Here is a 26,957-nt window from a genome sequence, read left to right on the forward strand (position 1 = left end):
ACAAAATTTCTACACTTGGCAACTTAAAGTAATTAAAAAAGGAGGAATTTCCGGTGTCTTTCTACAAGAAACCATCGCGAACAAAAATAAACAATCCCCCCAAGTAGTGGTTTAGCAGTGGGTTATGAATGCTAATAACCATTAGTTACTGTTTAAAAGCAGCTGAAGCTGGCAATGCCACTAATTCCTAAAATTACAGTTTGTGTAACTGTATGTTAAGAAAATGAAGTATAATATTAATTAATTGGCAGAAGGCATGGTTTAGTTCAGTATTAATTGACTGCTAATTCTAGCTATCATGCTCTTGTCATCATTAGCTTGGGAATCAGTACTTAATTAATTTTTAGCCAATGCCACATTAAGCTATCTTCCCCTTTAAAAGGATTTAGAAATTAAGCTTTATTTGTCTCTGACTGGTGTCAGAAAACTCTTGTTTTTATCAGTGTCTGGAGCAATTAATGCCACCTTCTGCTTCCTTTAGTTTCACAATAAGGTTTCACTTGCAACTCTGGCAAGCAGAACTCTTTGGAAGCCTCCTTCGCAGTAAAAATGCCACAAATATGTATTTTTCCATTTAAAGTGACAAATAATATTTTGGCAATATGCTTTGGACTACAAATCTGACCCAAAAAGTCTAGAGAGGTGTAACAGTTGTGGTTTGACATGCATGAAGATCAACACAGGGACTGGTTTTCAGGGGCTTTATTAGTCTGCAGAAGACACAAAAACAAGAGATTTGCCCTCTGTCTCTGTTGCTGTGCCTCAGCTTCCCTCAGCAATGCAAAGCAGCATTGTGAGGTGGAAGAGAGGAGGAGCTATGGAAGCCCAAAAAGGTACAGAAGCCACGTGGGACAAAAATTGCATACTCCACCGGACAAAAAAAGCAACTATAAAAAAAAAAAAAAAAAAGATAGATGGGAAATATAAAGTTCACTCATACCTAATCACATAATGAAATATTCTCAGAAGTAAGTAAAGAAAATATGGTGCATTTTTAACCCTGTTGCAGAGGCACAAATATAATAATAATAATAATAATAATAATAATAATAATAATAATAATAATAACAATAATAATAATAATAATAATAATAATAATAATAATAATAATAATTGTTTTGAAAAAAGAAAGAACAGGGCAGAGTTTTTATTTGTATTGTGCTTGCTGTTCAGTGCCAAATTTTGCAAACCTCACTGCCCTCCTCTGTAAATTTGTTCCTTCCTGTGAATTCCTTGACATTGGCAGTCACTGCTGTAAAATGTCTATATTGTAAATGTGAAAAGTCAATAAAACCTGTCTGCCTTGTAAAATTATTACACCATTAAAGAACACAAAGTACTTTTTTACTTTTTTTTTTTATCAAATTGAAGTAAGACTAATTTTCCTTCAATTTTATTTAGCATTTCATGCCTGTAATGAAAGCTTAATTGATGTGTAAATATACGGACACTGTTTTTCATAGCGTGGAAAAAAATATTTTTTAAACTGTCACGTGATGCTCTGGCGGTTTTACTGTTACATTCGTGACAAAGGTCGGTGAAAGTGAGTAATATAGAAAGAGAGAGACTTTGTGTGTGTGTGTGTGTGTGTGTGTGTGTGTGTGTGTGTGTGTGTGTGAGAGAGAGAGAGAGAGAGAGAGAGAGGGAGAGTAAGGGAAAGAGAGTGCACGCGCATGTCAACGTATGCAGTGCAGGATGCCGTTTATATTATATATTTCCTAACCACAAAAAAAAATTAAATACCGTCTCTTGTCACATCTATTATCGTTATTTAAACACTTAATCGTGTATTACACTTGGCAGCTAATTCTTTAATCTGTTTATTCATGCGAGGCTGCGCGGTTTCGGTTCATACTTCCACTACTACACGTCCGAGAGCGTGCGCTGCGCCCGGCTCACTGTACGTGACGTCAATCCAGCATGGCGGCCAAGGTGACATCGGCATCGCTCTCTTTGCAATTATCATACCTTTACTTCCACATTTCTGCATGTCTTTCCTTCGTTTTTGAGTTTAGGAAGTAACAGAGCTAGATTGTGTGTAGCTGTTGAGGTACGGTGGCTCGGATGCAGTGTACTCTGAGGCTGTAGCATCTCTGGGCTAGCCTCCGCCCGGAGGTGGCTGGCCTTGATGAAACATCCACAACCTCGAAGTTAGCGAGATAAAGCGAAACAAGTAAACCTCTGGTGATAGACAAACAAACGCGGGCTGGAGACACTCCTTTGAACCTCAGGCGACTGTGTTGTCAGATTGTAGTCGTTTTCTCGTCTTTTCCAGCTCTAAATCTTATCATGTCATTGCAGCAGGTTGTGTCCTCTTCCCGTGAGTAGTATGTGCTTGCTAGTCGGCTACCTGGTTGTTAAGGGAGTTTGAGCTCTGGCTTGGTGGTCATTTGATTGTTTAGATGTATGCTTTTGACCACCTAGAATGCGTTTGAGGCTGTGTTGTTCAGCTGTGACTGTGTTTTCGTGCCTGTCGCAGTGGGTCTCTTTTTCTCCCCCGCAGCAGTGAACGTTTCAAGGAGACACACAGCATTAGCAGTTTAATTGTTTTGCTTTCTGTCATGCACCGCATCCAGAGCTTACTTTTCTTGATAGCCTTTTTTGTAGAGTAGAAACACGTTTGCATCCACAAACAATATCAATGTTAACATGTTGTGTGCCATTGTAGGTTCAATCTACCAAACGCGGGGACCCAAATGAGCTAAAAGCAATCTTCCAAAAGGTAAGGTTTTTACACTTCCTAGCCAAACAATATCAGAGTTAAGTGTTTGGTGTTGTCAGATTACTCTGAAAAATACCGACTGTACCCGTATAGCCTGTATGACAAGCACAACAGATGTGTTTGTGAGACAGCTCTGATTGCAGAATCAGTCTGAATGAGCATATAAGTTTGGTCATGGGGTTTAAATTACATCATTAGCCACAGTCAAAGCTCCAACACGGACAGCTGATGTTACATAAAGACATGAATAACTGTAACTGGTTAGCTTGTCAGTTAGTGATATGCTGCTGAAAGACAGAGGCAGAATAAAATCATAGATGTGTTTCATACTTGATGAGGCAGAAGCTGTAATAAGGGCAGAAGTTGGCCTGGCTTCATGAAAAGTCAGGACTTAAGACTTTAATTTTAAAGCACTTAAGGTTGATTTTTTGCACAGAAGAAGCAGGAACCTGGTTATCATTGTAGGCACTATCACACAAGTGCTCGTGCAGCGTATTTAAAGATACAGAGCATCAGAGCCTGAGGCTGTAGACTGGTCTGTGTGTGACCATGAGCTGTCATGAATGACTGTAAGAAGAGTGGATTTGGTTAACCTTCACCTTCCTCCAGTGTCTGCTGCGTGCTAGATGTGTGATTCCCTGTGTGGACAAGCAGTTGTTGTTTCTGTGAAATTCATAGCTCAGATAGTTGACAAGCTCAACCAGGACATTAGTGAGCATGAGCCTGCTCATGCGTGCAAAAGTGAGGGCAGGGGGAATTCTGACGTGTCAGACCACAACTTTAAGTGACCTTGGCTTTTAAGGTGCTGCGTGGATCGGTGTCACAAACGATCTGCAGCAGAGAGGAAGTTTTATGAGCAGCTAATCTGAAAAATTGAATTTGCACGTCTTTGTCAGAGATATACACCTGTGTCAATAAGCTTAGCACTGAACGAGAAAGCAGGTGCAATAATCTAAGCATCCAAAGTCACCTTTTGAAAGTGATACAACCAGAAACAACAGTCTGCAGTTTATTTGGTTAAGCCAAATGTGAAGACATTAAGATATACAGTCTGATTTGTATTGATGAGTCTTTCAATCAGTTAGCAATTCACATTCTTAATCTTTAACGCTGCCTCTGCTTATACAACCAGCTAAGCTAAAGCTCTCCTCATAAACCAAACTCGATGATCAGAGGTCCAGGGTGATTGTTAAATGTCCTGTCCTCTTTTACTCATTGTTCCCTCATGGCCTTGTGTGCATGCCTTACTCCTCGCTAACACCTCCAAACAGTAATCAAACAGGCCTCCTGCAAGGGCACTGTGAGGGTTAAAAAAGCTGCTCGTAAGCCATGCTTCTGAGCAGGATTAACTCTTGGTTATGTAAATAACTTCAACACAACTTGTAGAAAAAATACACAAACAAGCAAGTCACAGTTGTTAGTATTTGATTAAATGATGTTGATCTGCTCGTTTAGGAATAATAATAAGTGCTTGTGAAGGGTTAAGTGTTGTTTTTTTATGTCTGTCCTCAGTATGCCAGCGTTGTGGACAAGGATGGAGAAAGGTTCATGACCCCGGGAGACTTTGTCCAGAGGTATCTAGGACTACACACTCAGATCCACCACAACCCCAAAACTGTCCAGCTCATCGCTGCTGTGGCCGACACTACAAAGGACGGGTACGTACTGACACAGAAGCAGCTGCACACAGCTTTTTATCTGTAATTGAAATTTTATTGGGTTGTGTCTGATCATTGCTTGGGATTATAGCCACTTACAGATAAGATAAATGTCTCATTTAGCCTCATTCATCACAGACTGATTGTGTGTGCACACTCTCTGCTAACCATGTGGCTTGTGTTTGGATCAGATAAAAAAAAATTATCAACGATTAAGCAATTTTTTTATTGACAAACAACAGACTGTTTATTTGATAGCTGTAGGTAATCCCAGTGTCTAATTTTCAGTATTGATTTTGAACCCTACGGCTCTTACTACTTTACAATACTTCCTTAATAAAGTCTGAACCTTTTCTTTGATGTGTAACCATCTTTCTTTTTCTCTTTTTTTCCACCCCAAATGCACCAACGACGGCAGGCTGATCTCGTTCCAGGAGTTTCTTGCTTTTGAATCGGTGCTGTGTGCGCCTGACGCCCTCTTCATAGTCGCCTTCCAGCTGTTTGACAAGACTGGAACTGGAACCATTTCCTTTGGTATGGGACCCATGTGTGTTTTTTTTTTCTTGAATCCTGTTCACATGATCCCAGAGAAAAAATATGATAAAAAAACACAGCATTTTGCTCTAGATGATTAATAACACTGTACAATATTTATGTTTGATTGTGTGTTTGAGCCATTTTAAGAGCAATTCACACACGTTTGTATGTACACGTGGAAAGAGACTTTCTGAACATTGTTAACCAGATTATTACTGGGTTTAAGTCATTAACAGAGCTGGACTTACACAACCACTCGTTCTCTGTTTCTGCTTTCTTTCTACCTCTTCTTTCTTTCTTACATAACACACACATACACACACACACACACACACACACACACACACACACACGCTAAGTATTTGTTATGCATGTCTCAAGAATTGATTTTATTTATCTATCTATCTATCTATCTATCTATCTATCTATCTATCTATCTATCTATCTATCTATCTATCTATCTATCTATCTATCTATTCTGAATTGGTATTTACCTTTTTTTGCAGAAAATGCACGGGACATCTTCAGTCAGACCACAGTGCACCACCACATCCCCTTTAACTGGGACTGTGATTTCATCCGTCTCCATTTTGGCCACGACAACAAGAGATGCCTCAGCTACCTCGAGTTCACCCAGTTCCTGCAGGTTGGCTGATCACACACACTTACACACACAAACACGTTGATCAGTCAATGAGTTGTTTTCCTCTTTAGTCACCTTTTTCCTCTTGCTCAGCTGTATTTAAACTCAGCTTTGTTGTGTAATGTGTTGTTTAGGAGCTGCAGTTGGAGCATGCACGCCAGGCATTTGCCCAAAAGGACAAAGTGAAGAATGGCGTTATTTCCGCCATGGACTTCAGTGACATCATGGCCACCATCAGACACCACATGCTCACACCCTTTGTGGAGGAGAACCTTGTTTCTGTGAGTGTTTGTGTCTTTTGCTCACAGACATTTATGTAGTTTTCTCTGAGGTCACAGAGGATTCTGTGTTCGGATCGACAGGAAGAGACAAGTTATTTTCAGATAATCACATCTCAGAGTGTTCTACATTTATTTCATAGCTTGGAGCTCTGCCATTTAAACTCTTAATAGACTCTAGCTGCTTTTACTATTTTCAGGAGCAGGACAGAGTTATTCTGAGATTAATTGGGACTTATAGTTTAAGTGAAACATCAACTGTATGAAAATCCTCATGTGTCATGGATCCAGCTGTACTAGACAATACTGGTCAGTTCGCAACAATCAGGCCTGATTTCTCCATCTTTTCTGAGCATCCTCAGTTTTGATCCACATTCTTGATGGGGCTCAACGTGCAGATGCTTTGAGGTTAAATCATGGTTTCACAAAGATTCCATCACATTCAGTTAGATGTTGTGCTCAGATTTGCTTTGGAAGAATGAAATAAGAGCATGACTTTTTAAACTTTCCCTCTTTCAAGGTGAATTTTTAAGGCAGAAGGCGCCTGTTGGACTTAAACCCTGGATTGGGTTAAAATAATATCGAGAATACACGTTTATGTTCACATCAGACAGTACATAGTAGCACTTGCAACTTAAAACTTCAGTGCTGTCAAAGAGAATTTAGACCCCATCATGGATTTTTTTGTTGTAGAAGTTAAATCTCACCTTCATTTGGTGAGGATAGGACAGTGGGCAGAGCAGGAAAGTGGGAGAAAGAGTTGGGAAATGACATGTGGGAACTAATGGCTCAAATTGATCCCGGGCTTTATGGATGCACAATTTAACCACCAGGCCAAGCCAGCGCCCATGTTATTGATTTCTGCCATGTCATCCATCCAACAAAGACAAAGTGTTTTTTAAAAAAATATCAAATTAAATTTAAAAATATGTCACAAAAAGAAATAAAAAGATGTTGAGTCCTCATCAGGCAATGGGTTGTCTCTAAAATAAGTAATATTTTTAGCTAAATTTTTCCTTGTAAATTAGACCTATATTCTACTTAATCTCATTTTAAAGATTGATGTTGTGATACTTGACATACCTGACCCGTCTCCTTGCAGGCTGCAGGCGGCAGCACCTCTCACATGGTCAGCTTCTCATACTTCAACGCTTTCAACTCCCTCCTGAACAACATGGAGCTGATTCGCAAGATCTACAGCACGCTGGCAGGGACGCGGAGTGAAACACTGGTGACAAAAGGTAGAGAGGGCTACACTGCCGTCCTGTTAGATCCTTCCTGCTGGCTGTGGTGGATGAGAGTGTGCCAGGAATGTTCATGGTGCATTAAATGATGGCTCTGTCTTCAATCTGTTTTTCTGTAGAGGAGTTTGTTCACGCTGCCAACAAGTTTGGTCAGATCACTCCCATGGAAATTGACATCTTGTACCAGTTGTCAGGCCTGCACTCCCCCTCTGGGTAAACACTGTGTACTCTTTGAAGTCTGTCAACAAATCTGTCAGATGCAAACCTCTGAGTACATCAAATAGTTTTAGTGTTATTGTGGTGAAGAAGATCACAGGAATGTATTTTTGTGCCTCAGGCGTCTGAATCTTTCCGACATTGAGAGGATAGCCCCCTTAGAGGAAGGATGTCTGCCCTACCACCTGGCTGAAACCCAGAAACAGGTCAGAAGCTGCTTTGATTAAGTCTTACATTTACAAAGTGGATGTAAGATTTTGTCTTCATCTTGTTGTTTTGTTGTTGTTGATCAGACCCATGGGGACAGTTCCAGGCCTGTGTGGCTCCAGGTTGCAGAGTCAGCCTACAGGTTCACTCTGGGCTCCATTGCTGGAGGTAAGTTCTCCTGTGACCACTGACAGGTACACTAACAGCAGAAATAAGGATCTGTGGTGTTTGTTCTGACTCTGTGTGTGTGTGTGTCTGTGTATCAAATTAGCCACTGGAGCGACTGCAGTGTACCCCATCGACTTGGTGAAGACTCGTATGCAGAACCAGAGGTCCACAGGATCCTTTGTTGGAGAGCTGATGTACAAGAACAGCTTTGACTGTGCTAAGAAGGTGCTTCGCTACGAGGGCTTCTTCGGTTTCTACAGAGGTATGTAGCAAGGAAGATTTCACACGAGCTTTACATAAGATGCATCTTGAGTTGGGGTGCACAGTCTAACCAGTTTACTTAAAGTTTGTCATAATTTGGTTGCCCCATGTGGACACTTATTAACTGAAATGCATCAGATGCATCTGCAGTCCGTCTCCGCTCCGTCACAACAACGGCTCAGATAGGTTTCCATTCAAATCAAGCTGTCAACTTACATTGGATCCGTTCTGTTGCAGTACGTCTGCGTAGCTGCTCCGTTGTGTTGCAGGTAATACACAGCCATCCTATTTTTGCTGGACACAGAGCTGTGACGCATAAATTCAGCGTAGGAAAGATCGAGCAGGACAGGGAGTTGTGATTGGAAACTGCCTAAAAACACCCAGTGACTTTCAAAAAAAAAACAAACCGTGTCAAAATCGGCTTGTATCTAGCTTGACTACAATGAGAAACCTATGTAATGAGTAGAGCCAGACCAGGAGTCAACAGGTTTTAGGTTTTAAAGCCCAACATAAATAAAGGGAGACTAATCAATGGAGTGGGATGCACGAGAACTCCTTGGTCTGTGACTCCAGTTGTCTGTAAGTAATGCAGCTTGTTGAACTGTACATCCTGCTGGTGTGAGTTGACTAACGCAGTCAATAACCAACAGAACACAGTTGAACTGCAGATGATCTGGTGTATTTAAATATTGACCCAGAAATCACTTTATCTCCCTTTTCCTCTCTGTGAAAATCTCTTCTTAATGAGGTTTGAGTAAGTGCTGACTCTCATGCCTGACTACCTCAGAGCGGACTAATAGCTTTGAATGACAGCTCTTTACTCCTTCAAATACACCAACAGCAATTTAAGGGTTTATCAAACATGAAGAAGCATTATGACAAGGTAATACTTGATCTACAATGTAAAAGGCAAACAGTGGCAGCAGATGGTAAATCAACAACTACAGCTTACATTAACGTACCAGTACTGTGTTGTGCAGATGTAACTATCTCCACTTGTGTAAAACAAAAGCAGGAGTATGGATCACAGTCATCTTACATTTTTAACTGACGAATTAAATTGTGCTGAAGTGACATGAAGCAGCTGAGTGCAAGATTTAAGTTATGGCTTGGGCTTAGTCCAGCGATCTGCAGCCTGCAGCTCTGGAGTCTCATGCAGTTCTTTTGACTGTTTTGCAGTGGATCCCTGTAGCTTTAAAAAAATCATTGAGATAAAGAATATTTGTTTTTCTAACAGAGGGTATTGTTGATTAACGGCACTGACACCACATAAATTCATAATTTAACTTTTTTTTGAACTAATCATGCATCACATTTTGCAATAAAGCCTCAGCCACCTCTCTACTTTACCTCCTACAGCATCAACAGCCCAACAACTTTCAATGCACCTGTTACTAACCTTAAGTTTTACACCCCTGGTAGGATAACAAAAAAGAGGACTGGAAGAAAACAGATATTTTGATTCAGTATGGATGAATTTGTTTCAGTGTCATTGCGCCAGTTTAATAAACATTCTTGATATGTCGCAAGAAATTTGCAAATAAGAAATGATGAGCTGGGTGAGGTCATCAAAATGTTTTCTCAAATTCAGGAATTCTTTTGTAGTTCTACAGTTTCATCAATTTGAAAAAAACTTTTTGTTTATATAATTGCTCAACATATTTTAGCTATATATAGAATTTCATACACTTTATTGTCTTTAATGTAAAGCTAAAGCAGAATATGTAGCTCTGGAATGACTTTAATCCAGGCCACTGTTTAATCACCATCAGGACAGACATAATTAGACGGCACCGCTAGTTTGAGAAGTATCCAGACAGTGAAGGAAGTTTGAAGAGACCAGTAGGCTCATGGGTAAAAAATCATATATGGGGGTCACAAAACACCTTCAAAAATTTTAAAATATTTACAGTTGCACATTTCCACTCTGAAGCTAAAGATGAATAGGGGTTAACTTTCATATAAAACGTGCAAATGTCAGTGTAAAAATGACTTCAGGGTTAATTGCTAAGGGTCTCCTTTAAGGGGGTTTTATAGCCTCTTTTTCTGCAGCATCCAAATGTTCTCTTGTTTCATATTTTGAAATGTTGCATCATCTTAGTTACACCAGACTCCTGTAGTGATCTGTTTGCCTGACTTCATTTTTCTTTTTTCTTTTTTTTTTTCTTTTCATGGTTTCTTAAGAATTGTCAGTCGCTCCTCTTGTGCCTTGTTTTCCATCTTGATATCAGGGATTCTCCCTCCTTGAGCCTGTTTTTCTGGTTATACTAATCAAACGTCATCATTGGTTAACCTACTCTCTCAATGCCCTACAGGTCTTGTTCCACAACTCATAGGCGTGGCACCAGAGAAAGCCATCAAACTCACAGTCAGTACCCCCCACACACACCATATACACCATAGGTCCTTATAAAACAATAATATGTACATTATATGAAATCATTCAAAATGAAAATTAAATGTTGTAAAAACCCAAGTCTTATCGAGAATTAAACATACCACATTGGATCTATTTTTTGTTATTTACGCTCTTTCATCTCAAACCGTGTTTGTGTCCCATAGGTGAACGACCTTGTAAGAGACAAGTGCAGGGGAAAAGACGACACGATTCCTTTCTATGCTGAGGTTCTGGCTGGTGGCTGTGTAAGTTTCAAACCTCCATCTCTCTTCCTCTGGTGTGTGAATGCAGAAATGAACTCCTGAGAGAAGAAAAGTGCTCATGCAGTCAGCATGTTTGTACCTCCTCAGGGGTTTTCACCCAACAAAACTGTATCAAATACATGTGGTCTTCTTGGATAGTCTGTTAGCTTACTTGCTGAGTTCTAAAAACAAACAGCAGGCTGCAAAACAAAAGAGCATCCAGGGTTAAGATGTCATTCATACAACATGTGTTTCTGGGTTTGATAGTGTTGTTTATCCTCTCACAGATTTTGGCCCAGCACACCTTACTTTCCAAGGAAATTACAAAGAAATGATTGATCAGGATCCTTCTTTTATTATTTAATATTTGATTTTTGTTTATGAGTAAAAGTTAGCATCCCTGAGCTGTGTATACTTAAAAGCAGGAGCAGTTTTCAACTTAAAATGAGTTGTAAAAACGAGCTGTGTAATTATCCAGGCTGGAGGCTCTCAGGTGATCTTCACCAACCCACTTGAGATTGTGAAGATTCGACTGCAGGTTGCAGGAGAAATCACCACTGGACCAAGGGTCAGCGCGCTCAGTGTGGTCCGTGATCTGGGCTTTTTTGGCCTCTACAAGGTAAAGTTTCCTTGAATGCACCACAGTCCTCAGCACTTGTTTCCCAAAGACATCTTAGTCAGTATTTTCTTCCAAGCATGTCTCATGTGTCTCCCTGCTCTTTGTGGGTCTCCATAGGGTGCTAAAGCATGTTTCCTGAGAGACATCCCTTTCTCAGCCATCTATTTCCCGGCGTACGCCCATCTCAAGACCAGCTTTGCTGATGAGCAAGGCAGACTGGGACCTCTTCAGCTTCTCACTGCAGGAGCAATTGCAGGTAACTTAGTACGTCCATAAATACTGCATCAGAGAAATGTTGTCATGTTGAGACTGGTCTGTCTAAGACCTTTAAGACCTACTTTTATTAATCTAAAAAGTGTGCTGCGTCTTTTACACCAGTGGGACTTAGGTACCAGCATTAAATAGCTGAGCGAGGTATTGAGTTGTCATGCAGTGTTTTATCCAAGAGATGGCGCTCTAATCCAGCTGAAGCTTTGTGCTGCGCCATGACAGTCAGTCTTGCTGCTACCCCCACAGTAGCGCTGTACAAAGTTGGTCGTTGTGTCGAAAACAAACACCAATAAAACTAGGATGAGCTACAAAACAGCAAAGAAACTGCACATTGTGAATCTCGCTGAACACAGTGGAAATCGTCACACAGAAAGACAGTTCAGTGTAAATAATGATTAAAATGCTTTTTTTATTTTTTTTTATTATAAATAATCATATATAGAAACTTTTTTCCTCTGAGAGAGCTCCAAAAAACTGACTGCTTCTTATATACCAGGTTTTACGCTGTCTGTAAGCTGTGGTATAATGCATCATATAGTAAAATTTGAGATCAATATTGTTCATGATCTTTCTATAAATAAATCAGTTTTAATCACAATTCAACCTTATGGGTAAACTGGAGTGACATTGTAAAATGCTCCTCTGGATTTTGCTGATGCATTGGTGTGAAGATGCAGCCGACTTTGAGATAATGAAAAAAAAGATATGAAAGTTGACTGTGGCTCTGTAGCTTTTATTCCTTCAAAGGACACTTGTTTTCACACGACCTGAATGTAACCTGCACCATCTGACGTCTTTGTCACTCTGCCTCCCAGGTATCCCTGCAGCCTCTCTTGTGACGCCTGCTGACGTCATCAAAACTCGTCTGCAGGTTGCAGCGAGGGCAGGACAGACCACCTATTCAGGAGTCATCGACTGCTTCCGAAAGATTATGAGAGAGGAGGGCTTCAGGGCTTTATGGAAGGGAGCTGGAGGTCAGTGTGTTTGTTTATTTCTGCTCATAATGAATTCAAGAAGGTCTTTTTCTGAAAGAAACCTGATTAACTTTGTCTTCTCCTCCAGCTCGTATGTGCCGATCCTCTCCTCAGTTTGGTGTGACTCTGGTGACCTATGAGCTCTTACAGCGGTGGTTCTATATCGACTTCGGAGGACAGTATGTTCACTCTGCTTTTGACTTTTTTTAAAGTCATTAATAGGCTGTTTTCTGATTCCAGCAAAACAAAACATTTAGTCTTCATTTTAAATTATGTGTAACTGTCTAATCTAAGACACACAATCTGTATCTGTATCAAGCTTCATTTTTCCTATCTCCTGTTCCTCCACAGCCGTCCAGCAGGATCTGATCCCACACCCAAGTCTCGCATCTCAGAGCTTCCACCCATCAACGCCGACCATGTTGGAGGCTACCGCCTGGCTGCAGCTACCTTTGCCGGAGTGGAGAACAAATTCGGCCTCCATCTCCCTAAATTCAAGTCCTCCGGTGTGGTTTCCATCCATCACCCTGAGCCAGTTGCTGCCACGCCGGTTCAAGCTCCATAGAGATCTTCAGCTCCACATCACCTCGCCATCCCTACTCTCCTCTACCAGGAGCCAGACACTAGGATAGATACACAACGCAAAATACGCACAAATTGAAAAACACACTCCACAACTAGAGGGCCATTAACTTAGGAACAAACGACAGCAGCTGTAGCGTGACGGTGTGCTGCACTGGTCCCAAACCAGCTGTGGATGTGAGTGAGCAGACAGCATCGGGACCAGAGCGTTGTATCTTCAGTGGCTGAACGCTCCTGGAAACAACATTCTTTTGTTTATTTTTCTGCGGTGTTTGTACAAAGCGGAGCCTCTGCACTCCTCTCTTTATTTCATGAGTAGCACATATGATTTTATTTTTTTTCTGTCTGATACTCAGTTTGAGTTGGACTTCTTGTACTGGACGGCGGGCATAGAATATATTAGATTGGTCAGCACGGTGTGTGTGTGTGTGTGTGTGCGGGGCTACACTCTTGCTTGGTCCTCAGACAGGAGGCTGTATACTGTACATATTGTAAAACTGAGAGTACATTTACAGGAAGCAGTGAAACATATGTTGCAAGACAAAGTGTTATAACGTCCAGTAACTGGGGGGGCCTTTGGTCCTTGTTCCTGAGAATTACTCTTACTGATGTACAGAACTTTTCAATTCAGTGTTTTCTTGGTGAACCAAGAATCATGAGCAGAGAATTAGGTTAATAAATTAAATGTATCTAAATTCAGTCATTGTATTTTATTGAAATAAATCATCCATATGGTTTTAATTTTAACAATATGTTTAGAGTTTTATTCCAATGCAAAAGTGCAACCATTGACTGTCTGAAGAATAGGAACAGGAAAAAGAGAGTACAGTACAATGTGTCGAAGCAGAATACTGATCTTCATGTTTGATCAAACATGGCTGCTACAGTACATCTTTAAGCTCTTTCTAAACATTTAAGAGAAGCATTGTTGATGCTGAGTTTCTACACCAGCCAGGTGAGGTTGGACTGCTGCATTGTGGAATGATAAAATTGGATGGAAAAGGAAAAAAATAAAAATTGATTCCCGTTTGGTAATTAAATAGTTGTCAACCTCAGCTTTACATCTCCTTTTCAGAACTCCATGAACTTTTTTTTAGATCCTCTCAAAGAGGATACACCAGGAAACTGTTCTCTACTACGTTTAACACATGTACAAAGTACAAAACAATGTCCTTTGGTACAGAAAAACGTCACTTTTTAACTGTACTAGTGTCAATAAAATCAGGGCAAGTATAGTATCAGACTTTGCCTGGTAAAAATCCTCGTAGTGCTAATTGTAGGAATGTACTACTAAAACTCTTAGTACAAAGCAGCAACTTTTAAACAATACACAAAATATTTAAATAGATGTAACCACCAGAATAAATATTAAATATTGCAGTGGTTAAAATATAAGATTGACACACTCCTGCCCAGGCCAGAGAGTGCACATTAAAGCACACCAGCTGTTTTAGTCATTAAGTGCTGCTGAAGAGAGTGATATGTCCACTTTTCTTTTGTCCCTTAGATGAAAAACTTCAACGGCCCGGAGCGAAAGCATGTCTGGAAAATGTTAAAACATGTAAAAACACTCAAATGGTAATAAAAAGGTACAGGTACAAAGGTTTGCATATCTTAAAAAAGGGTTGAGTTGGTTGAGGCCTCAGGAGAGGAGCAGTTTCCGGAGCCCTGAGGATGTTATCAAAGCTAGAAGTTTAGAGTGGACAGTCACGTCTGTGCTGAAAACCACCAATTCTCCAATTCAAAACTGAGCTCTTCTTCTGTAATACTACTGCTACACGAGACATTCATTGTTCCTATACGTACTCTAAAACTCTTAAAGACACGTTTCATAACACTTCTTATCTAAAGCTTATCTAAAACTGTCTTTTCTGTCCCTTCTAGCTCTGCACGTCTCCTCAGGCCAATCATATCGTAGTTGGTGGAAAAGCTGGAAGCCAGTGTGGTGTAGTGTGCTATAGGTGTATGGTATATTGGAGAGCAATTTATGAGCTGTTGTCAGCGTTGGCTTTAAAACAATCAGGCATTAGCCAGTTCCTCAGCTTCATCTCGGTTCTCGTTGATTTCAGCCAGCGTCCTGACAAAGCGTGTCCACTCATCAGCCTTGGGCACACAGATTTGCTACAAGGAGGCAAAGGTATCAATGAGCATGTGAAGAATCTGGAACGTGATTTATATCCTGTTGTTTCAGGAGTATATGTCAAAGGACAGGACTTAATGACATCTCACCTCTCCTACGTCATAGACCTGCACTTGTCCATCCGAATCCCCAGTAGCGATCTCTCTGCCCGAGTGAGCCCACCTGACACGGTTCAAAGCTGGAGCTCCCTCCACACTCACACTGGCTGTGGGAACCTAAAATAACACAAACTAGCTTAGAAAAGAGCAGACCAACAAGTGGCATGATGCAATTCTTCACTTTTACTTAAAGCTATAGTCTACGATTTGGAAGCTTGGTAATTATAAATAACACTGTCGTTATGGTCTGATCTACGCAATATAAAAAGCAAAAACATTTAGAAAATCCATTCAGTACATCAGTAGCAAAACGGCACGATAATCGACCAATCCAAAGTGCCGCTTCCTTCATTTTAGGTTTGTGCTGAGTCCATTCAATCCTGTCTCCCCTGCTCTGCACCATCCCGCCCATGGTCCCGCCTCGTCCTTCCCCACTACCCCTCTCACGTCAGCTAGCTGCTCAGCTACTGAAGCGTCATGGAGCCGGGGAAGACTGAAACCAGGAAGCTGTTACTGTTCCTTCACAGGGAAGGGAAATAAATGAAGACGTTTCAAAGAAAAGGCTGAAGCAAGGAAGAATTATGAGTGATACAGGTGCCAACAGGGACTGAATATTGGAGAAACGTGCGACCGGTAGAAAAAGCTGCAGAGGGATTTGGGATTGACGACTCACGCCGAGAGAGCTGAGTTTCTGTTGAACAGGTAATGACTTTGTTTACCACCGTGGGAGATGTCAGCTGAATAACTCTGGTTAGTCTGTGCCTATACTGGCTAATGACTGAACGCTGCTGGACGGGTCGGCTCTGTCAATAGATTTTAGCATAAGTTAGCCCCGCATCTTTAGCATTGTAAACTGAGCTGGTGAAGACACGGCGAGAAAAGTAAAGCCTCGCCCACAGTCGGCTCTGCTCTGATCAGCTGGCAGTGGCAACATCAGACCCACTTCGCCCCATTAATTTATGGTTTTGATCGCGCCGGTCCAATTGACAAAGCTCCCACTGTGTGTAACAAGGAGGATGACTGTCTTGTTTGTTACATTTTCTGCCGGCCAGCTTCTTGCTCTGTTGGAGTGGGCGTGTTGTTAGGAGGCGAAGAAGGGCGATACGAGCTGGGGGGCGGGATCTTGGAACACAGAGGGGAGGGGTGAGTGAGGCTGCGTTTTTCAAATGTGTCTCATCAGCCAAATGAGGTTTCAGATCGTAAACCATAGCTTTAAGTAAAAGTTTTGTGTTTGATCCTTATAAAATAAAACGTGCTGTTATAGTGGTGGAACAAGGACAACTGTTAACTTTAAGCAAAATCTGAACATTTTTTTTGTTTATCTAAGCAAACAACATGCTGTTTCATATGTTATATATTTAAGCCAGGAGTAGTTAACCTATTATTTTCCTCCAAAACAAAAAGAATAAGCAAATAATAATCAAATTTATTGAAATGTCTGACTGTCCCTTTGAGAGGTCAAGTCTTACTTCAGTATCATTGTTGAGGTTCCACAGGTCCAGGCGTCCAGCTAGGTCCACACAGGCAAACAGAGCAGGGTGTGTAGGAGACCACATGGCATCGTAGACATAGTCACAGCTGTCCTCGAAAGAGTACAAAGGTCGGGTACTCTGTACAGGAGAACAAAAACAGATTAATGTCAGAAGAGAAAAAAAAGTTTGGATCTTGCACAGAGACAGCGGGTGAGTGATGATGGAGGCACAGAAATGAATGCAAAGGTAGACGGACATCTCACAAGAAGTTACATTCCCTTCGGTACAACCTGCGCATCTGACAATGGAGTAAGAACAAGTTCCTTGAAATAACATCTTAACACAAGAAACTCAAACTATATTTTTTTTATTCCGTATGCAGATTTACTACAATCTACCAGAAATCCAGGCATTCATTTTGTCTATTAAACTCCTGAAATAAGACATTTTCCTGGACTCGTCAGGTAAATGTAGCTCAGATTATGCCTCATTAGATCATTTTACTAAATAAAACAAACACCTGATCAGACTTTAGTTTTGGCCTTACCTTAGTGCTCCAGAGTTTGACGGTCCAGTCAAAAGAGGAAGAGATGAAGAGATGGGAGAAGTCAACGGGTCCCCCAGCACTGTGGCAGCTCAGCCCAGTCACTGGACCATGATGGCCCTCAAACACCTCAGTGATACCAGCCTTACTATAACACACACATGGAAAAACTTTGTATCAGTGACTTCACAGACTAAATGACAAACTGTTGCTTTGAAGTCTTGGTAAACCATCCAAAGATACTGCTCTGAGAAGATTTTCAGTGTCTGTGTGGCCAGAGGTCAAACCCTCACCTTCCATGGCGACAGGCCGTGTAGACAGAGCCATCCTCACTCCCCACAACAAAGTTGTTGACATCCCCCAAAGGAAAGGCCATGGAGGTGACAGCCACGGCTTTGCTTTGTTTAAACACCAGCTCCAGACTGTCCTGCAGGGGGACGAGACACACACAGACTCAGACTCTAACAAACAAAATTATATTTAAGAGACTGTTTCTTACATCATCTGTTCTGACTGAACATACCTGTGGCTGGGAGAGCATGTCCAGACTCCAGGAGCACATTTTACCATCTGTGGAAATGCTGATCAGGTTGTTGGCGTTCTGGGTTCCAACGACATTCACACAGTAGACAGGGTGCTGGACACAAAAGAGAGCACAGTCACAAGGTAAGCTAGGAAAAAATGTAGCAGCCCAAATAACACAACTGGTTTTGAGAGAATACATAGAGTGCATTACTGTGTGTGCAGCTGCAGACAGGGGAGTTCTCTGGACAGGGGTGCGCTTGTTGCTCCTGTTGTCCCATAAGACAATTTGTCCGGAGTACGTCCCACCCACAACCAGATTTGGGTGAAACTTGGCAAACCCAGCTGACATCACCTCTGACTGGAGGGAAAAACGATTCAGCAGCAATTGAAATAAAAGTTCTTCCATTTGATCATAGAAAGGTTAAAGAAAGGTGAACATTGGGCCTTAGGCGTCTCGCAAGGGAAATTCTTCCCTACCTGGCAATGAAAAATGTACTCAGGGGTGCCTTTCTTGTACTTCAAGTTCCAGACTAGGGCTACTCCATCAGGCTCATGGGGAGCATCCTCATTGTTGTTGTAGGAGGCCACCAGCAGCTCTGGATACTGAGAAAACACAGCAGCCAATTTGAGACATGCAGAGAAATGAGCAGTGAACACAGGAACGAATGATCTAAAAGCCTTGAGAGGACTCTTGTAGTTAAGATCAAGGTCTCAAACACTTGTCTCTGTGTTCTGACCCACCTGAGGAGACCAGTCAAGACAGGTGACCACTCTGTTCTTGGTCCAGCGCTCTTCAGCAAACTGTCTGTTCAGCACCAGCTTTGCACCGGCCTGTAAATCACTGGTGGGGACAAAGATGAAATGATTATCAGCCCTGCCTGCTGTATCAAATGTGTTTTCAATCCAGTTCTTCTCATGTGTCTCACCCCTCCTTATCCTCCAGATCTCTGCCGCTGTAGTCGAAGCACACGTCCACCTGCTCAGCTAGAGCTCGCTCTACAATTCTGCTGCCTCGCTCGAAAAAGGACAGGAACTCTTCGGAGTGCAGAACCTGCAGCTTCTCTTCCTCCGTCAGCTCTTTGGGGGTGTCTACACAGAAAACTCCACATGAGGAACTTTCCAGAGAGATTTGCTTTGTAGACAAAGAGTAGAGGGTCAAATAGGGATGCACTGATCCCATCCTGATTTCAGGTATCAGCGCTGATCAGGCCCCTCAACGCTGGATCGGGTATCAGTGGGAAAGGATCAGCCCAAAATTGACACTAAGGCTAAACTGTGATAAGTTAAAACTGAAACACTCAAAACATTACCAGTGTTATCCCACAGTAGAGCATGCAGGTTATCATTTAACACTGGTGACGGATCAAGATCAGTATCGATCGATACCCAAAGCCCAGGTATCGATATGGGGACCAGAAAAGCTGGATCGGTGCATCCCTAGGGTCAAAAGAACAGCATTTTTCTTGTCTGCTCTCACCATCCTCCTTCTGGTCACCCTGCTCATCCTTCTCCTCCTGAGCGTCCTTTACTTTTGGGGGAGCAGTAATCTCTTCATCTTCTTCCTCATCTGGAACAAACACAGATTTAAATCTATTTTATTTAATCAAACTTTAGGAGATATAGAGTGTTTGAATTTGCAGTTTCTTACCTGCTTTTTGATCTGTGTGTGTCTCGACTTCAGTGGGTGTCTGTGTTTCTTTGCAGTAAGACACCAACTCCCTCGGGACAAAGTCCACCTGGGTCATTTTGGACATTCCCAGTCTCACTGCACCCCGTCTACACACACCGTTGTGGAAACAAGCACACATACACAGGTTAGCAACAGCAAGAGGAATCGATGCAGGTTTAATGTACCGACATAAATAATGATTAACAGACATAATTACACATTAACACATTTAGACAAATTTAAGATGAAACCACAAAAACTGAGTAAAGCTGAAAGACAAGCTAAAGGAGAGAGGAGGAGCAGTACCCCATGAGCTCAGAGTCGGAGTGGAGTTGCAGAGTAGAGGGGTCAGGATCCCAATGCAATGTCCTTATACAGCCAAACCACCAGACGGTGTTAATAAGAGAAAGACAGAATGGACAGAGAGAGAAGGATGAGAGCAAATGGAGAGGACGGGAGCCGTTGATGAGATGTTAAAGACAGGAAACAGACAGCAAACAGAGAAGAAGAATAAAGGCAGAGAGAAGAACGGAGTGCGTGTTAATTGAGAAACATCAGCGTGCCGGTGAAAAGGCAAAGAGGAAACACGTTAGAATTCATCAAGTTTATTCACCATGTGGACACAAACACTTGGCATGCAGGTACAACCCGACGTGACATAAAAATGGCTCAAAACAACCAAACCCCATCTCTCTCTCTCTGCTTTACACACTCACACAGACCTTGGTCCTGCGTTTCCGTCCCCAGAATCTTGGCTTCCTGCATCGCTGCCCACTGATTTGTTGGAGGGAGACATGGGGGCAGGGACTAGGTAGTGAAACAGACATGTATCTTCTGTTACTACCCTCAGGGGCTGAGCTGTGAGTGCATGTGCGTGTGTGTGTGTTTGTGTGTGTGTGTGTGTGTACATGGAGGAATGGGTGAGTGAGTGGGTGAGTGAATGAGGGAGGAGAAAGGTATGGCAGGAGTGTCGATGAGTGGGTGTGTGAATGAGTTTGCATGCGGTAAGGGAGACACACACACAAAATAAAATAAAAAGACACACAGAGGGGAGAGAAGAGAGAATGAAAATAAATGGCAGGCAGGTTTAGGTGTCATGCACAAAAAGTTATGTCAAATGTTCAGATATCAGGTGAGATTGGGGGTGTCGGGGTCGAGGAAAGTGACGGAAATCGAGCCAGATAGCAAAGTTAGAGCTGACTTTTATAAACATGGTGAATCAATCAAGCAAACTCTGAGAAAACAATGGGAGAAAAGTGAGGGAAAAGGGTAAAAAAAAATTAAAAGCATGCTGAGGTCTTTGGGTTTACCATGGGACATGTCAGGGTTGATGCCGACACTCTGCAGCAGAGCCTCTGCCTCCCTCCTCTTCCTCTCCAAGTCAGAGTCTTCCTGGCCAGCAGAAGACCCACCGCCTGCCTCAGCACCACGCTTGGAGTCTCCCTACAGAGCACAGAACAGGCTGTAATCAAAGCCTCAGCTTGGCAAGGTCTGCATAGAAGGAGGTACCTGTGTCCTACACTTACATCTTTTTTCTTTTTCTCCTCCTCTTTTCTCTTTTTCTCCTCTCGAATCTGCGCAATCCGTTGTTTCTTCCTCTCCAGTTCAGCCTTGAGCTCGCTCTTGTCAGACATCCTTCAGAAAGATAGATGAAAGATAGAAGAAGATGTTGCGTGATAGTGAGGAGACTCTTTAGGATCTTTAACCTTATGTCTAGTTGGTAACCATATGTTTACAGGGTGTTTAATGAGGCTGCAACGTCAAGATGTACTCATAATCATAAACAATGTTTTGGTCTTTTTCTAAACCAAATCAAGTAAAAAAAAGTGTGGCACATACCTGTTATTGGGAAATGACTTCCATTTCATTAGACATATAGGACTATATTTAAATCTACAGTGATCAGTGCTGGTTAATCATTAAACAATATTGATAATATTGGTAACAAATGGTTACGTTCCTACAGAAAATAGCATGCAAGTGATCTGAAGGCCACAGGATAAAAGAGAAATACTTGAGTTATGAAACTTTTCTATAAATCAAAATCATTAAATTACTTTAATTGCCCTAAATTGTGGTGGACAGTGAGGATTATGCTATATTATTGTTGTATAATCCCACACTAATCTACTTATCAGCCCTGAGCCAGAGTTTGAGCAATGGTCTTATTGCTTTAAAATGACGCAAATCTCTTCTGGAGCTGATGGATTAGTTATAAATAGAGAAAAAAAAACAAGCAGAAACTCTTAAAATCTATACATCAAAGAAGGTGGAAAATTTGGGCAGCATATTTTGTACAAAGTGCATCACTAATAACTGCAAGGTAATCCATTACACATTCAATATTTTGCACAAGTTTTGTTTGGCAAAGTAACTCACAAATGTTATTTTTGTTACTCAAATGTTAGTGCATCTTTTTGTGCTAAAACATCCACAGTCGGATGTTTGAGGGAGTGACACCGGTGCAGCACTAACACGGTACCTCAGGGCCTGTCATACTGCTAACATGTGAATCCGGGCCAGCTGCTGATAACAAAGATCTCTTTATCTTTTTCTTTTCCATAATGTCAATGTCTGAGAGGGTAGTTTATTCCAAAATCACACCAATCTTAAGTTATTACGCTAGTGATGGTGAGTTATTACAGTATATTTAATTCATCAAGCTAACTTAAGTTTGTTATTTACCATTTATACATTTTGGGGGTCATTTATATAAGTCATCAATAACAGCTTTTTCTTCAATTAATGTTGCAGATGGCAAAAAGTTATCAGCTCTTAAGTTACAACGTGTTAGTGTCATTATCTTATGATTGTTTTGTTGTGTAATAGAAATGATATCCGGACAACAGAAATGCTCCAATCCCACTCCACCCACCGTCATACTGACTGCTGATAAGACGCAAAACTACCTATTGTTTCTTCTTTACCCATTTGTATCTCCGGCATGAATCTATGCTTCGATGGAATTTCATTAAATGAAAGCAAATTATCGCTTTAAACATTTTCAATTGCCAAATACTGTATTTTGTAACCTCGCGAACAACAACAATGTCCCAGCAGCCAGCTAGCTTCGCCGTGATAGCATGCTAATCTCCATGGCAGCCGGTAGGCCTGCTGTTGGAAGAAGAGGAGACCTAACGGTTACATCGCAAACCAACGCCCGACCCGCTCTACCTACTGTCCCGTTCACAAAGACAGACAACAGCAACACCGTTATCGGTGCATTGTTGAATACCTGGTATCAGATGTAGGATTTAAGGTGATAGACGGCAGAAGTATCCAGTTTTGTTTTATTTAAGTCCAGCGAGGAGTGGTGCTGGTTAAAAGTGATGATGCTGGAAGGAAGGGAGATGGTACTTTACTCCACTGACTGCGCTCTTCTTCCTCAGCAGTTTGTCTCATAACCGTAAGCATAGGGTAATACTGCCCCCTCCTGGCAGCAAATAAATCCACCTGGACAATTTCTCAGTGTTTGGTCTTAACCATAGCCTGTACGCGCATTAGATAATTGTGAAATCCTTCCTCTCTGGGAGGAGGGAACAGAGGAGGAGGAGTGAAGTCAGAGTGTCTCCTCAAGCACAACTCATAAGCAGAAGGAGAGCCCAGTGCTCTGTTTGCATCCTTTATATTCAGTCCATGTTGCCTTGTTTTGCTGCTGAGTCCAAAGTGAATAATCTTAGATTTAATTTGAAGATTTTTTTTTTCTTAAGCACATTGTTGGATTACTATATCTTTGAAATTGAATTATGTCAAAGTGTGTTAGTGGCACATGCAGATGTTTATTTGGAGAAATACAAAAATTGATGATGTCAAAAATTTAAATTCTTTTGGTCTGGACTCCAGAAACACCACACAGTATTTTCTTTTCTTTTTTTTTTTTTTTAATGTGATTCGATGAAAAGTCCTTAAAATGCATTCTACTATCACACTGACACTCATTTGTCACTTCACAAAATGCCTGTAAGCTCCAACCCTCATCTACATGAGGATGAAAGACATGTAATGGTGGTGAATCTGATAAATGTCAATTGATGTAACCAGTTTTACTCATAAAATCTGATATTGTGCAAAAAAATGCTACAATTAATATGACTTGAGCAATCTACTACACTGTTAAAATGAAATTTAAAAGGATTTTAAACCAGGTGACCCTAAAACAGAGAGAAAACATTGATGTCTACGGCATTCTGACTTGTTTAGTGCAACTTGATCCATATTATCAAGTTTAGAAATGAACATTTTAAATATACCTTGAGATTACATTTCTAAACAAATAAATTATTTCATCAGTACACTTGCATAACTTCTGGGAGGGTGAATGATTTTATACTTAGCATGCTTTTGTGGTTATGAAATGTGACAATTAAATGGGACCAATTTATTAATTTGTTAAAAATAGTAGAGCTGTCTTATAAAATACTTTGACACTGACATAAATGCAAACTTCACATCTAAAATCTCATTTTTTATTTGGACATCATTCCAATTCTTCTTTGTTACTGTCCCCTCAACAGATAGTTGCCATAACCTGTGGTTTCTACTGTTTACTGTCTGTTGTTATGGTAAAGGAAGTACTCAGAGTCTTTAATATTTTAAGCCAGCAGCTTTTCAATACTGTACAGACCTATTCAACTAGAGTTTTGCAACAAAAATGGAAACAAAATCTCACACTTTATTAGCATTATAGTTGAATTTTCATTTTTTTATTGATCCTCTATACAAAAGGTTATTGTGCATTTACTATGCATACCCAAACAAAACAAACAAACAAACAAAAAAAAAACAGAGAATGGTTTTCATGAAGTATGGAAGTGACAGCCTTGTTTTCATGTCCGTTGCGTAAACATCATTTACATGGCTTCAGCTATTATCTCTTTTTTTTCATGTGAATTTCTCAATAGTCCTGCATTGTTTTGGTTTCATCTTTTCAATTCATCATTTTACTCTGCAATACAAAATTTCTTGGGGGCTTTGTTTCTACTCGTCAGCAGCTGGATCACCGTAATTGAGAGGGTCATACAGGTCACGTTTGAAATCATAAGGATCAAAGAAGGGGTAGAGGGGTTTCTGGGTGGCTGCAGCAGGGGCACTTTCCTCTACTTTTGCTACCTCTTCTTCTTTTACCACTTTTTCCTCAGCAGGGGCTTCTGGTGCTGTTGTTTCCTGGATGGGGCGGGGCGGGTGATCTATGAGGCAGTCAGGATCCCAATATGGGTCACAGTCATACTCCATACCTTTAGCTGTGATAGGGGGAGGGGGAGGTGAGTCAGACTTTTTGGGGGCGGGAGGAGCAGGAGGAGGCAGGGTGGGTTTGGGAGCAGCAGCTTTTATCTCTTCCTCTGTTTTTGGCCTGCAGGCCGGGTTGTGACGTGGATCGCACAGGATTGGGACAGCCCCTGTTGGCAGGTAGACAATCTGAGGTTTGCACAGAGGGTCTTTGGGATGACACAGATAGATCTTCTGAGCGTTCGCCAGAGGGTCAGGTGTGGGGGCAGGGGTGGTGGGAGGTGGAGGAGGCTGAGTGGTAGTAGTAGGTGCTGCAGTGGTGGTCTGTACACCCAGTGCATTTTGGTAACTGGAGGCATCGGCGCCATAGGTCACCTCCAAGTGACGCATCTGCTGATACAACATCCGGATCCTGTCGATCTCATACAGCTGAGAGAAAAACATAAAAAGAAATAAGAGTTTCAAATTCAGAGATTTAGTGCAGAGTCCAATCCAAGTAGGAACAATATTAAAAAATCAACTTACTCCTTCAATGTGTCCAATACTGTTGTAGAAACGATAGTAGGACTGAAAATCAGGATTTCCTCTGTACCACTTTGGATCAATGTTCCTCTTAGGGCGAGAATTAGTCAAGAAATCATGAGCTCGAGCAGAGCCGATGCTCAGTGAACTCCCTGTGAAAAAGCACAGAGTCACGAATGACCATGGAGCAAATATCTTTTCCTCTTCTGAATTTTTATTTGAAAAATGCCTCAATTCGTGTCCCTCAGGAAAAAAACTACTTTCAAAATTAGTGGTGGCATTTGAATGTTTCACCCATAGCAAAAAAGTAAAGGGTCATATTACAGTGTTGCAGTGATTATGTGTCAGTTTTAACCATTCTTTTTAAAAATAAAATACAAATTGTTTCTGTAATGAGCCATAGTAGTAACAATAAAAACGACAGACTGACCAGAAAGAGCTGTGGATTACCTTCAGGATTCTTTAATTTCATCAGGGAAGTGGCCTCCAGAAAACCTACAGGTAGACAAAAAAATAATATTTATGTTTCCAAAACATTTCAAAGACATCCAGTATTTGAGCCTTATCTTCCTCTATCTATCCTCTGAACTGAGCAGCAGAAAGAAAAATAATGCTATGAATGTTGTTCAGACTAACCTGGCACCAGCAGCAGGCAGCACAGCAACCTCAACACAGACACGTGGGAAAACATCCTCCACATCTGCAGTTCCAATATCATACACAGACATTTACATTACACCTCATGCAACTGCAGTTGTTCAGCATTGTTATTAACCAGGTAGTTATCATACATTCTGGGAGCACATCATCAAAAAGTTCAAGAGTATTAGGCTACATGGCGTGTCCTCAGATACAGGTATTTTTCCAAAAAGAAAAAAAAGCATTGTTGAATAACATGCTTTTTGATAGTAATCATATTTAGAGAATGAGTTCTTCTTTGTCTTTTATTTAGAGTGGCTTTTTAAACATATTTCCAACCCAAAATGCACAGATTTCCCTTTAAAATGCTGAGTTTGGTTGAATAATTCTCCTCAGTGGAATTTCCAGCACAGTGGAAAGTTATCTGATATAAAAATTGATAAATATAAATACATTTAAATTACTCTTTTGCCTTTTCCTCCTTCACAATGAAGCTTAATCAGGCCAGAGGTAAAAGAGAACATCTCACCTGTTGTAGCATCTCCCCAGTCCTGGTCTCATCTGCTGCACAACATTACAGTTCATAAATACTGGGGCTGCTCCATTGGCCTCTGAGCTGCACGTCAGCTGAACTCCACCCCTCATGCATTTTCAATTGGGACGTGGAAGAGCTCATTAGCACACTGAGCATGAACCAGCAGTAAAAGAACAACTTCAAACAAAATGTGACTCCTTGTAAAGCCGTAAGAAACTTGTAACAGCAGGGCACCTACTGGGTGCACAATCCGTCCAGTTTCCTTCTGTGTCACAGTCCTGGCTGAGGCCATCCCTGGATATTATATTGATGCTCGTTGAAAGCTTAATTCTTCGTCGATATCTGTCCAACATGTATATCTTATTTTTCAGATGATTTAGTGGACTAAATCCGAGAATGTGGCAACACGCATGGTGCTACTGTAGAGTAACTCTTGAAAAAACATGTCTGGCATCTAAAAATTAACACTCTGCCCCAAAACAGCTGGATATGTGCTTTTAACTTGAGTCAAACCAGAGAGGGGGAGCAGCCTCAACCACTGTTTAAGTCCCTTAGAAATATGCAGGAA

The 26,957-nt window shown here is 41.3% G+C and overlaps 3 protein-coding genes across 7 annotated transcripts; 1 reads left to right on the top strand and 2 right to left on the bottom strand.

Annotated features, from left to right (window-relative positions):
- Window positions 1-1,780: 1,780 nt before the first annotated feature.
- Window positions 1,781-13,769, top strand: LOC141803966 (electrogenic aspartate/glutamate antiporter SLC25A12, mitochondrial-like). Of its 2 annotated transcripts, none has more exons than XM_074688131.1 (18): window positions 1,781-1,932; window positions 2,669-2,722; window positions 4,235-4,380; window positions 4,799-4,914; window positions 5,424-5,563; window positions 5,695-5,841; window positions 6,941-7,079; window positions 7,202-7,295; window positions 7,420-7,504; window positions 7,592-7,673; window positions 7,777-7,935; window positions 10,250-10,302; window positions 10,497-10,577; window positions 11,053-11,193; window positions 11,311-11,449; window positions 12,279-12,437; window positions 12,526-12,616; window positions 12,789-13,769. In XM_074688131.1, exons 1-18 carry the CDS (start codon window positions 1,921-1,923, stop codon window positions 13,000-13,002), a joined length of 2,052 nt encoding a protein of 683 aa, XP_074544232.1. In that variant the 5' UTR covers window positions 1,781-1,920; the 3' UTR covers window positions 13,003-13,769. The 2 variants fall into 2 exon arrangements, with proteins under 2 accessions (XP_074544232.1, XP_074544233.1); XM_074688132.1 differs by lacking the exon at window positions 1,781-1,932 and adding an exon at window positions 1,942-2,320.
- LOC141803967 (dynein, cytoplasmic 1, intermediate chain 2a-like) lies at window positions 13,323-22,861 on the bottom strand. Of its 4 annotated transcripts, none has more exons than XM_074688133.1 (17): window positions 22,703-22,861; window positions 20,994-21,102; window positions 20,778-20,910; window positions 20,190-20,325; window positions 19,774-19,836; window positions 19,447-19,574; window positions 19,276-19,365; window positions 18,725-18,887; window positions 18,540-18,639; window positions 18,276-18,401; window positions 18,010-18,156; window positions 17,797-17,910; window positions 17,567-17,700; window positions 17,277-17,421; window positions 16,727-16,867; window positions 15,249-15,374; window positions 13,323-15,140 (listed from the first exon to the last, which is right to left on the bottom strand). In XM_074688133.1, the coding sequence occupies exons 2-17, from the start codon at window positions 21,099-21,101 to the stop codon at window positions 15,039-15,041; spliced, it is 1,956 nt and encodes a 651-aa protein (XP_074544234.1). In that variant the 5' UTR covers window position 21,102; window positions 22,703-22,861; the 3' UTR covers window positions 13,323-15,038. The 4 variants fall into 4 exon arrangements, with proteins under 4 accessions (XP_074544234.1, XP_074544235.1, XP_074544236.1 ...); XM_074688134.1 differs by having other exon boundaries at window positions 20,190-20,274; window positions 22,703-22,860; XM_074688135.1 differs by lacking the exon at window positions 19,774-19,836.
- Window positions 22,862-24,439: 1,578 nt separating this feature from the next.
- LOC141804273 (uncharacterized) lies at window positions 24,440-26,681 on the bottom strand. The gene is made up of 5 exons (XM_074688617.1): window positions 26,628-26,681; window positions 25,852-25,915; window positions 25,666-25,710; window positions 25,219-25,367; window positions 24,440-25,122 (listed from the first exon to the last, which is right to left on the bottom strand). Exons 1-5 carry the CDS (start codon window positions 26,679-26,681, stop codon window positions 24,445-24,447), a joined length of 990 nt encoding a protein of 329 aa, XP_074544718.1. The 3' UTR covers window positions 24,440-24,444.
- Between the last annotated feature and the right edge of the window lie 276 nt (window positions 26,682-26,957).

The sequence above is a fragment of the Halichoeres trimaculatus genome, unplaced genomic scaffold, assembly GCF_033239565.1.
Source record: "Halichoeres trimaculatus isolate MK-OKI-2021-1 unplaced genomic scaffold, fHalTri1.1 fHalTri1_scaffold_15, whole genome shotgun sequence".
In the NCBI taxonomy this organism is placed as follows: Eukaryota; Metazoa; Chordata; class Actinopteri; order Labriformes; family Labridae; genus Halichoeres; species Halichoeres trimaculatus.

Coding starts and splice junctions, on each gene's coding strand:
- LOC141803966 (XM_074688131.1), top strand. Junction 10,303..10,496: donor AGAAAGCCATCAAACTCACA/GTCAGTACCCCC, acceptor TGTGTCCCATAG/GTGAACGACCTTGTAAGAGA. Junction 12,438..12,525: donor TTTATGGAAGGGAGCTGGAG/GTCAGTGTGTTT, acceptor CTTCTCCTCCAG/CTCGTATGTGCCGATCCTCT.
- LOC141803967 (XM_074688133.1), bottom strand. CDS start 21,101: ATGTCTGACAAGAGCGAGCTCAAGGCTGAACTGGAGAGGAAGAAACAA. Junction 18,640..18,724: donor GATCTGGAGGATAAGGAGGG/GTGAGACACATG, acceptor TGTCCCCACCAG/TGATTTACAGGCCGGTGCAA. Junction 17,911..18,009: donor TGTCTGCAGCTGCACACACA/GTAATGCACTCT, acceptor TTTTGTGTCCAG/CACCCTGTCTACTGTGTGAA.
- LOC141804273 (XM_074688617.1), bottom strand. CDS start 26,681: ATGGCCTCAGCCAGGACTGTGACACAGAAGGAAACTGGACGGATTGTG. Junction 25,916..26,627: donor CTGGACGGATTGTGCACCCA/GTAGGTGCCCTG, acceptor TTGGAACTGCAG/ATGTGGAGGATGTTTTCCCA. Junction 25,368..25,665: donor GAAATTAAAGAATCCTGAAG/GTAATCCACAGC, acceptor GCTTTTTCACAG/GGAGTTCACTGAGCATCGGC.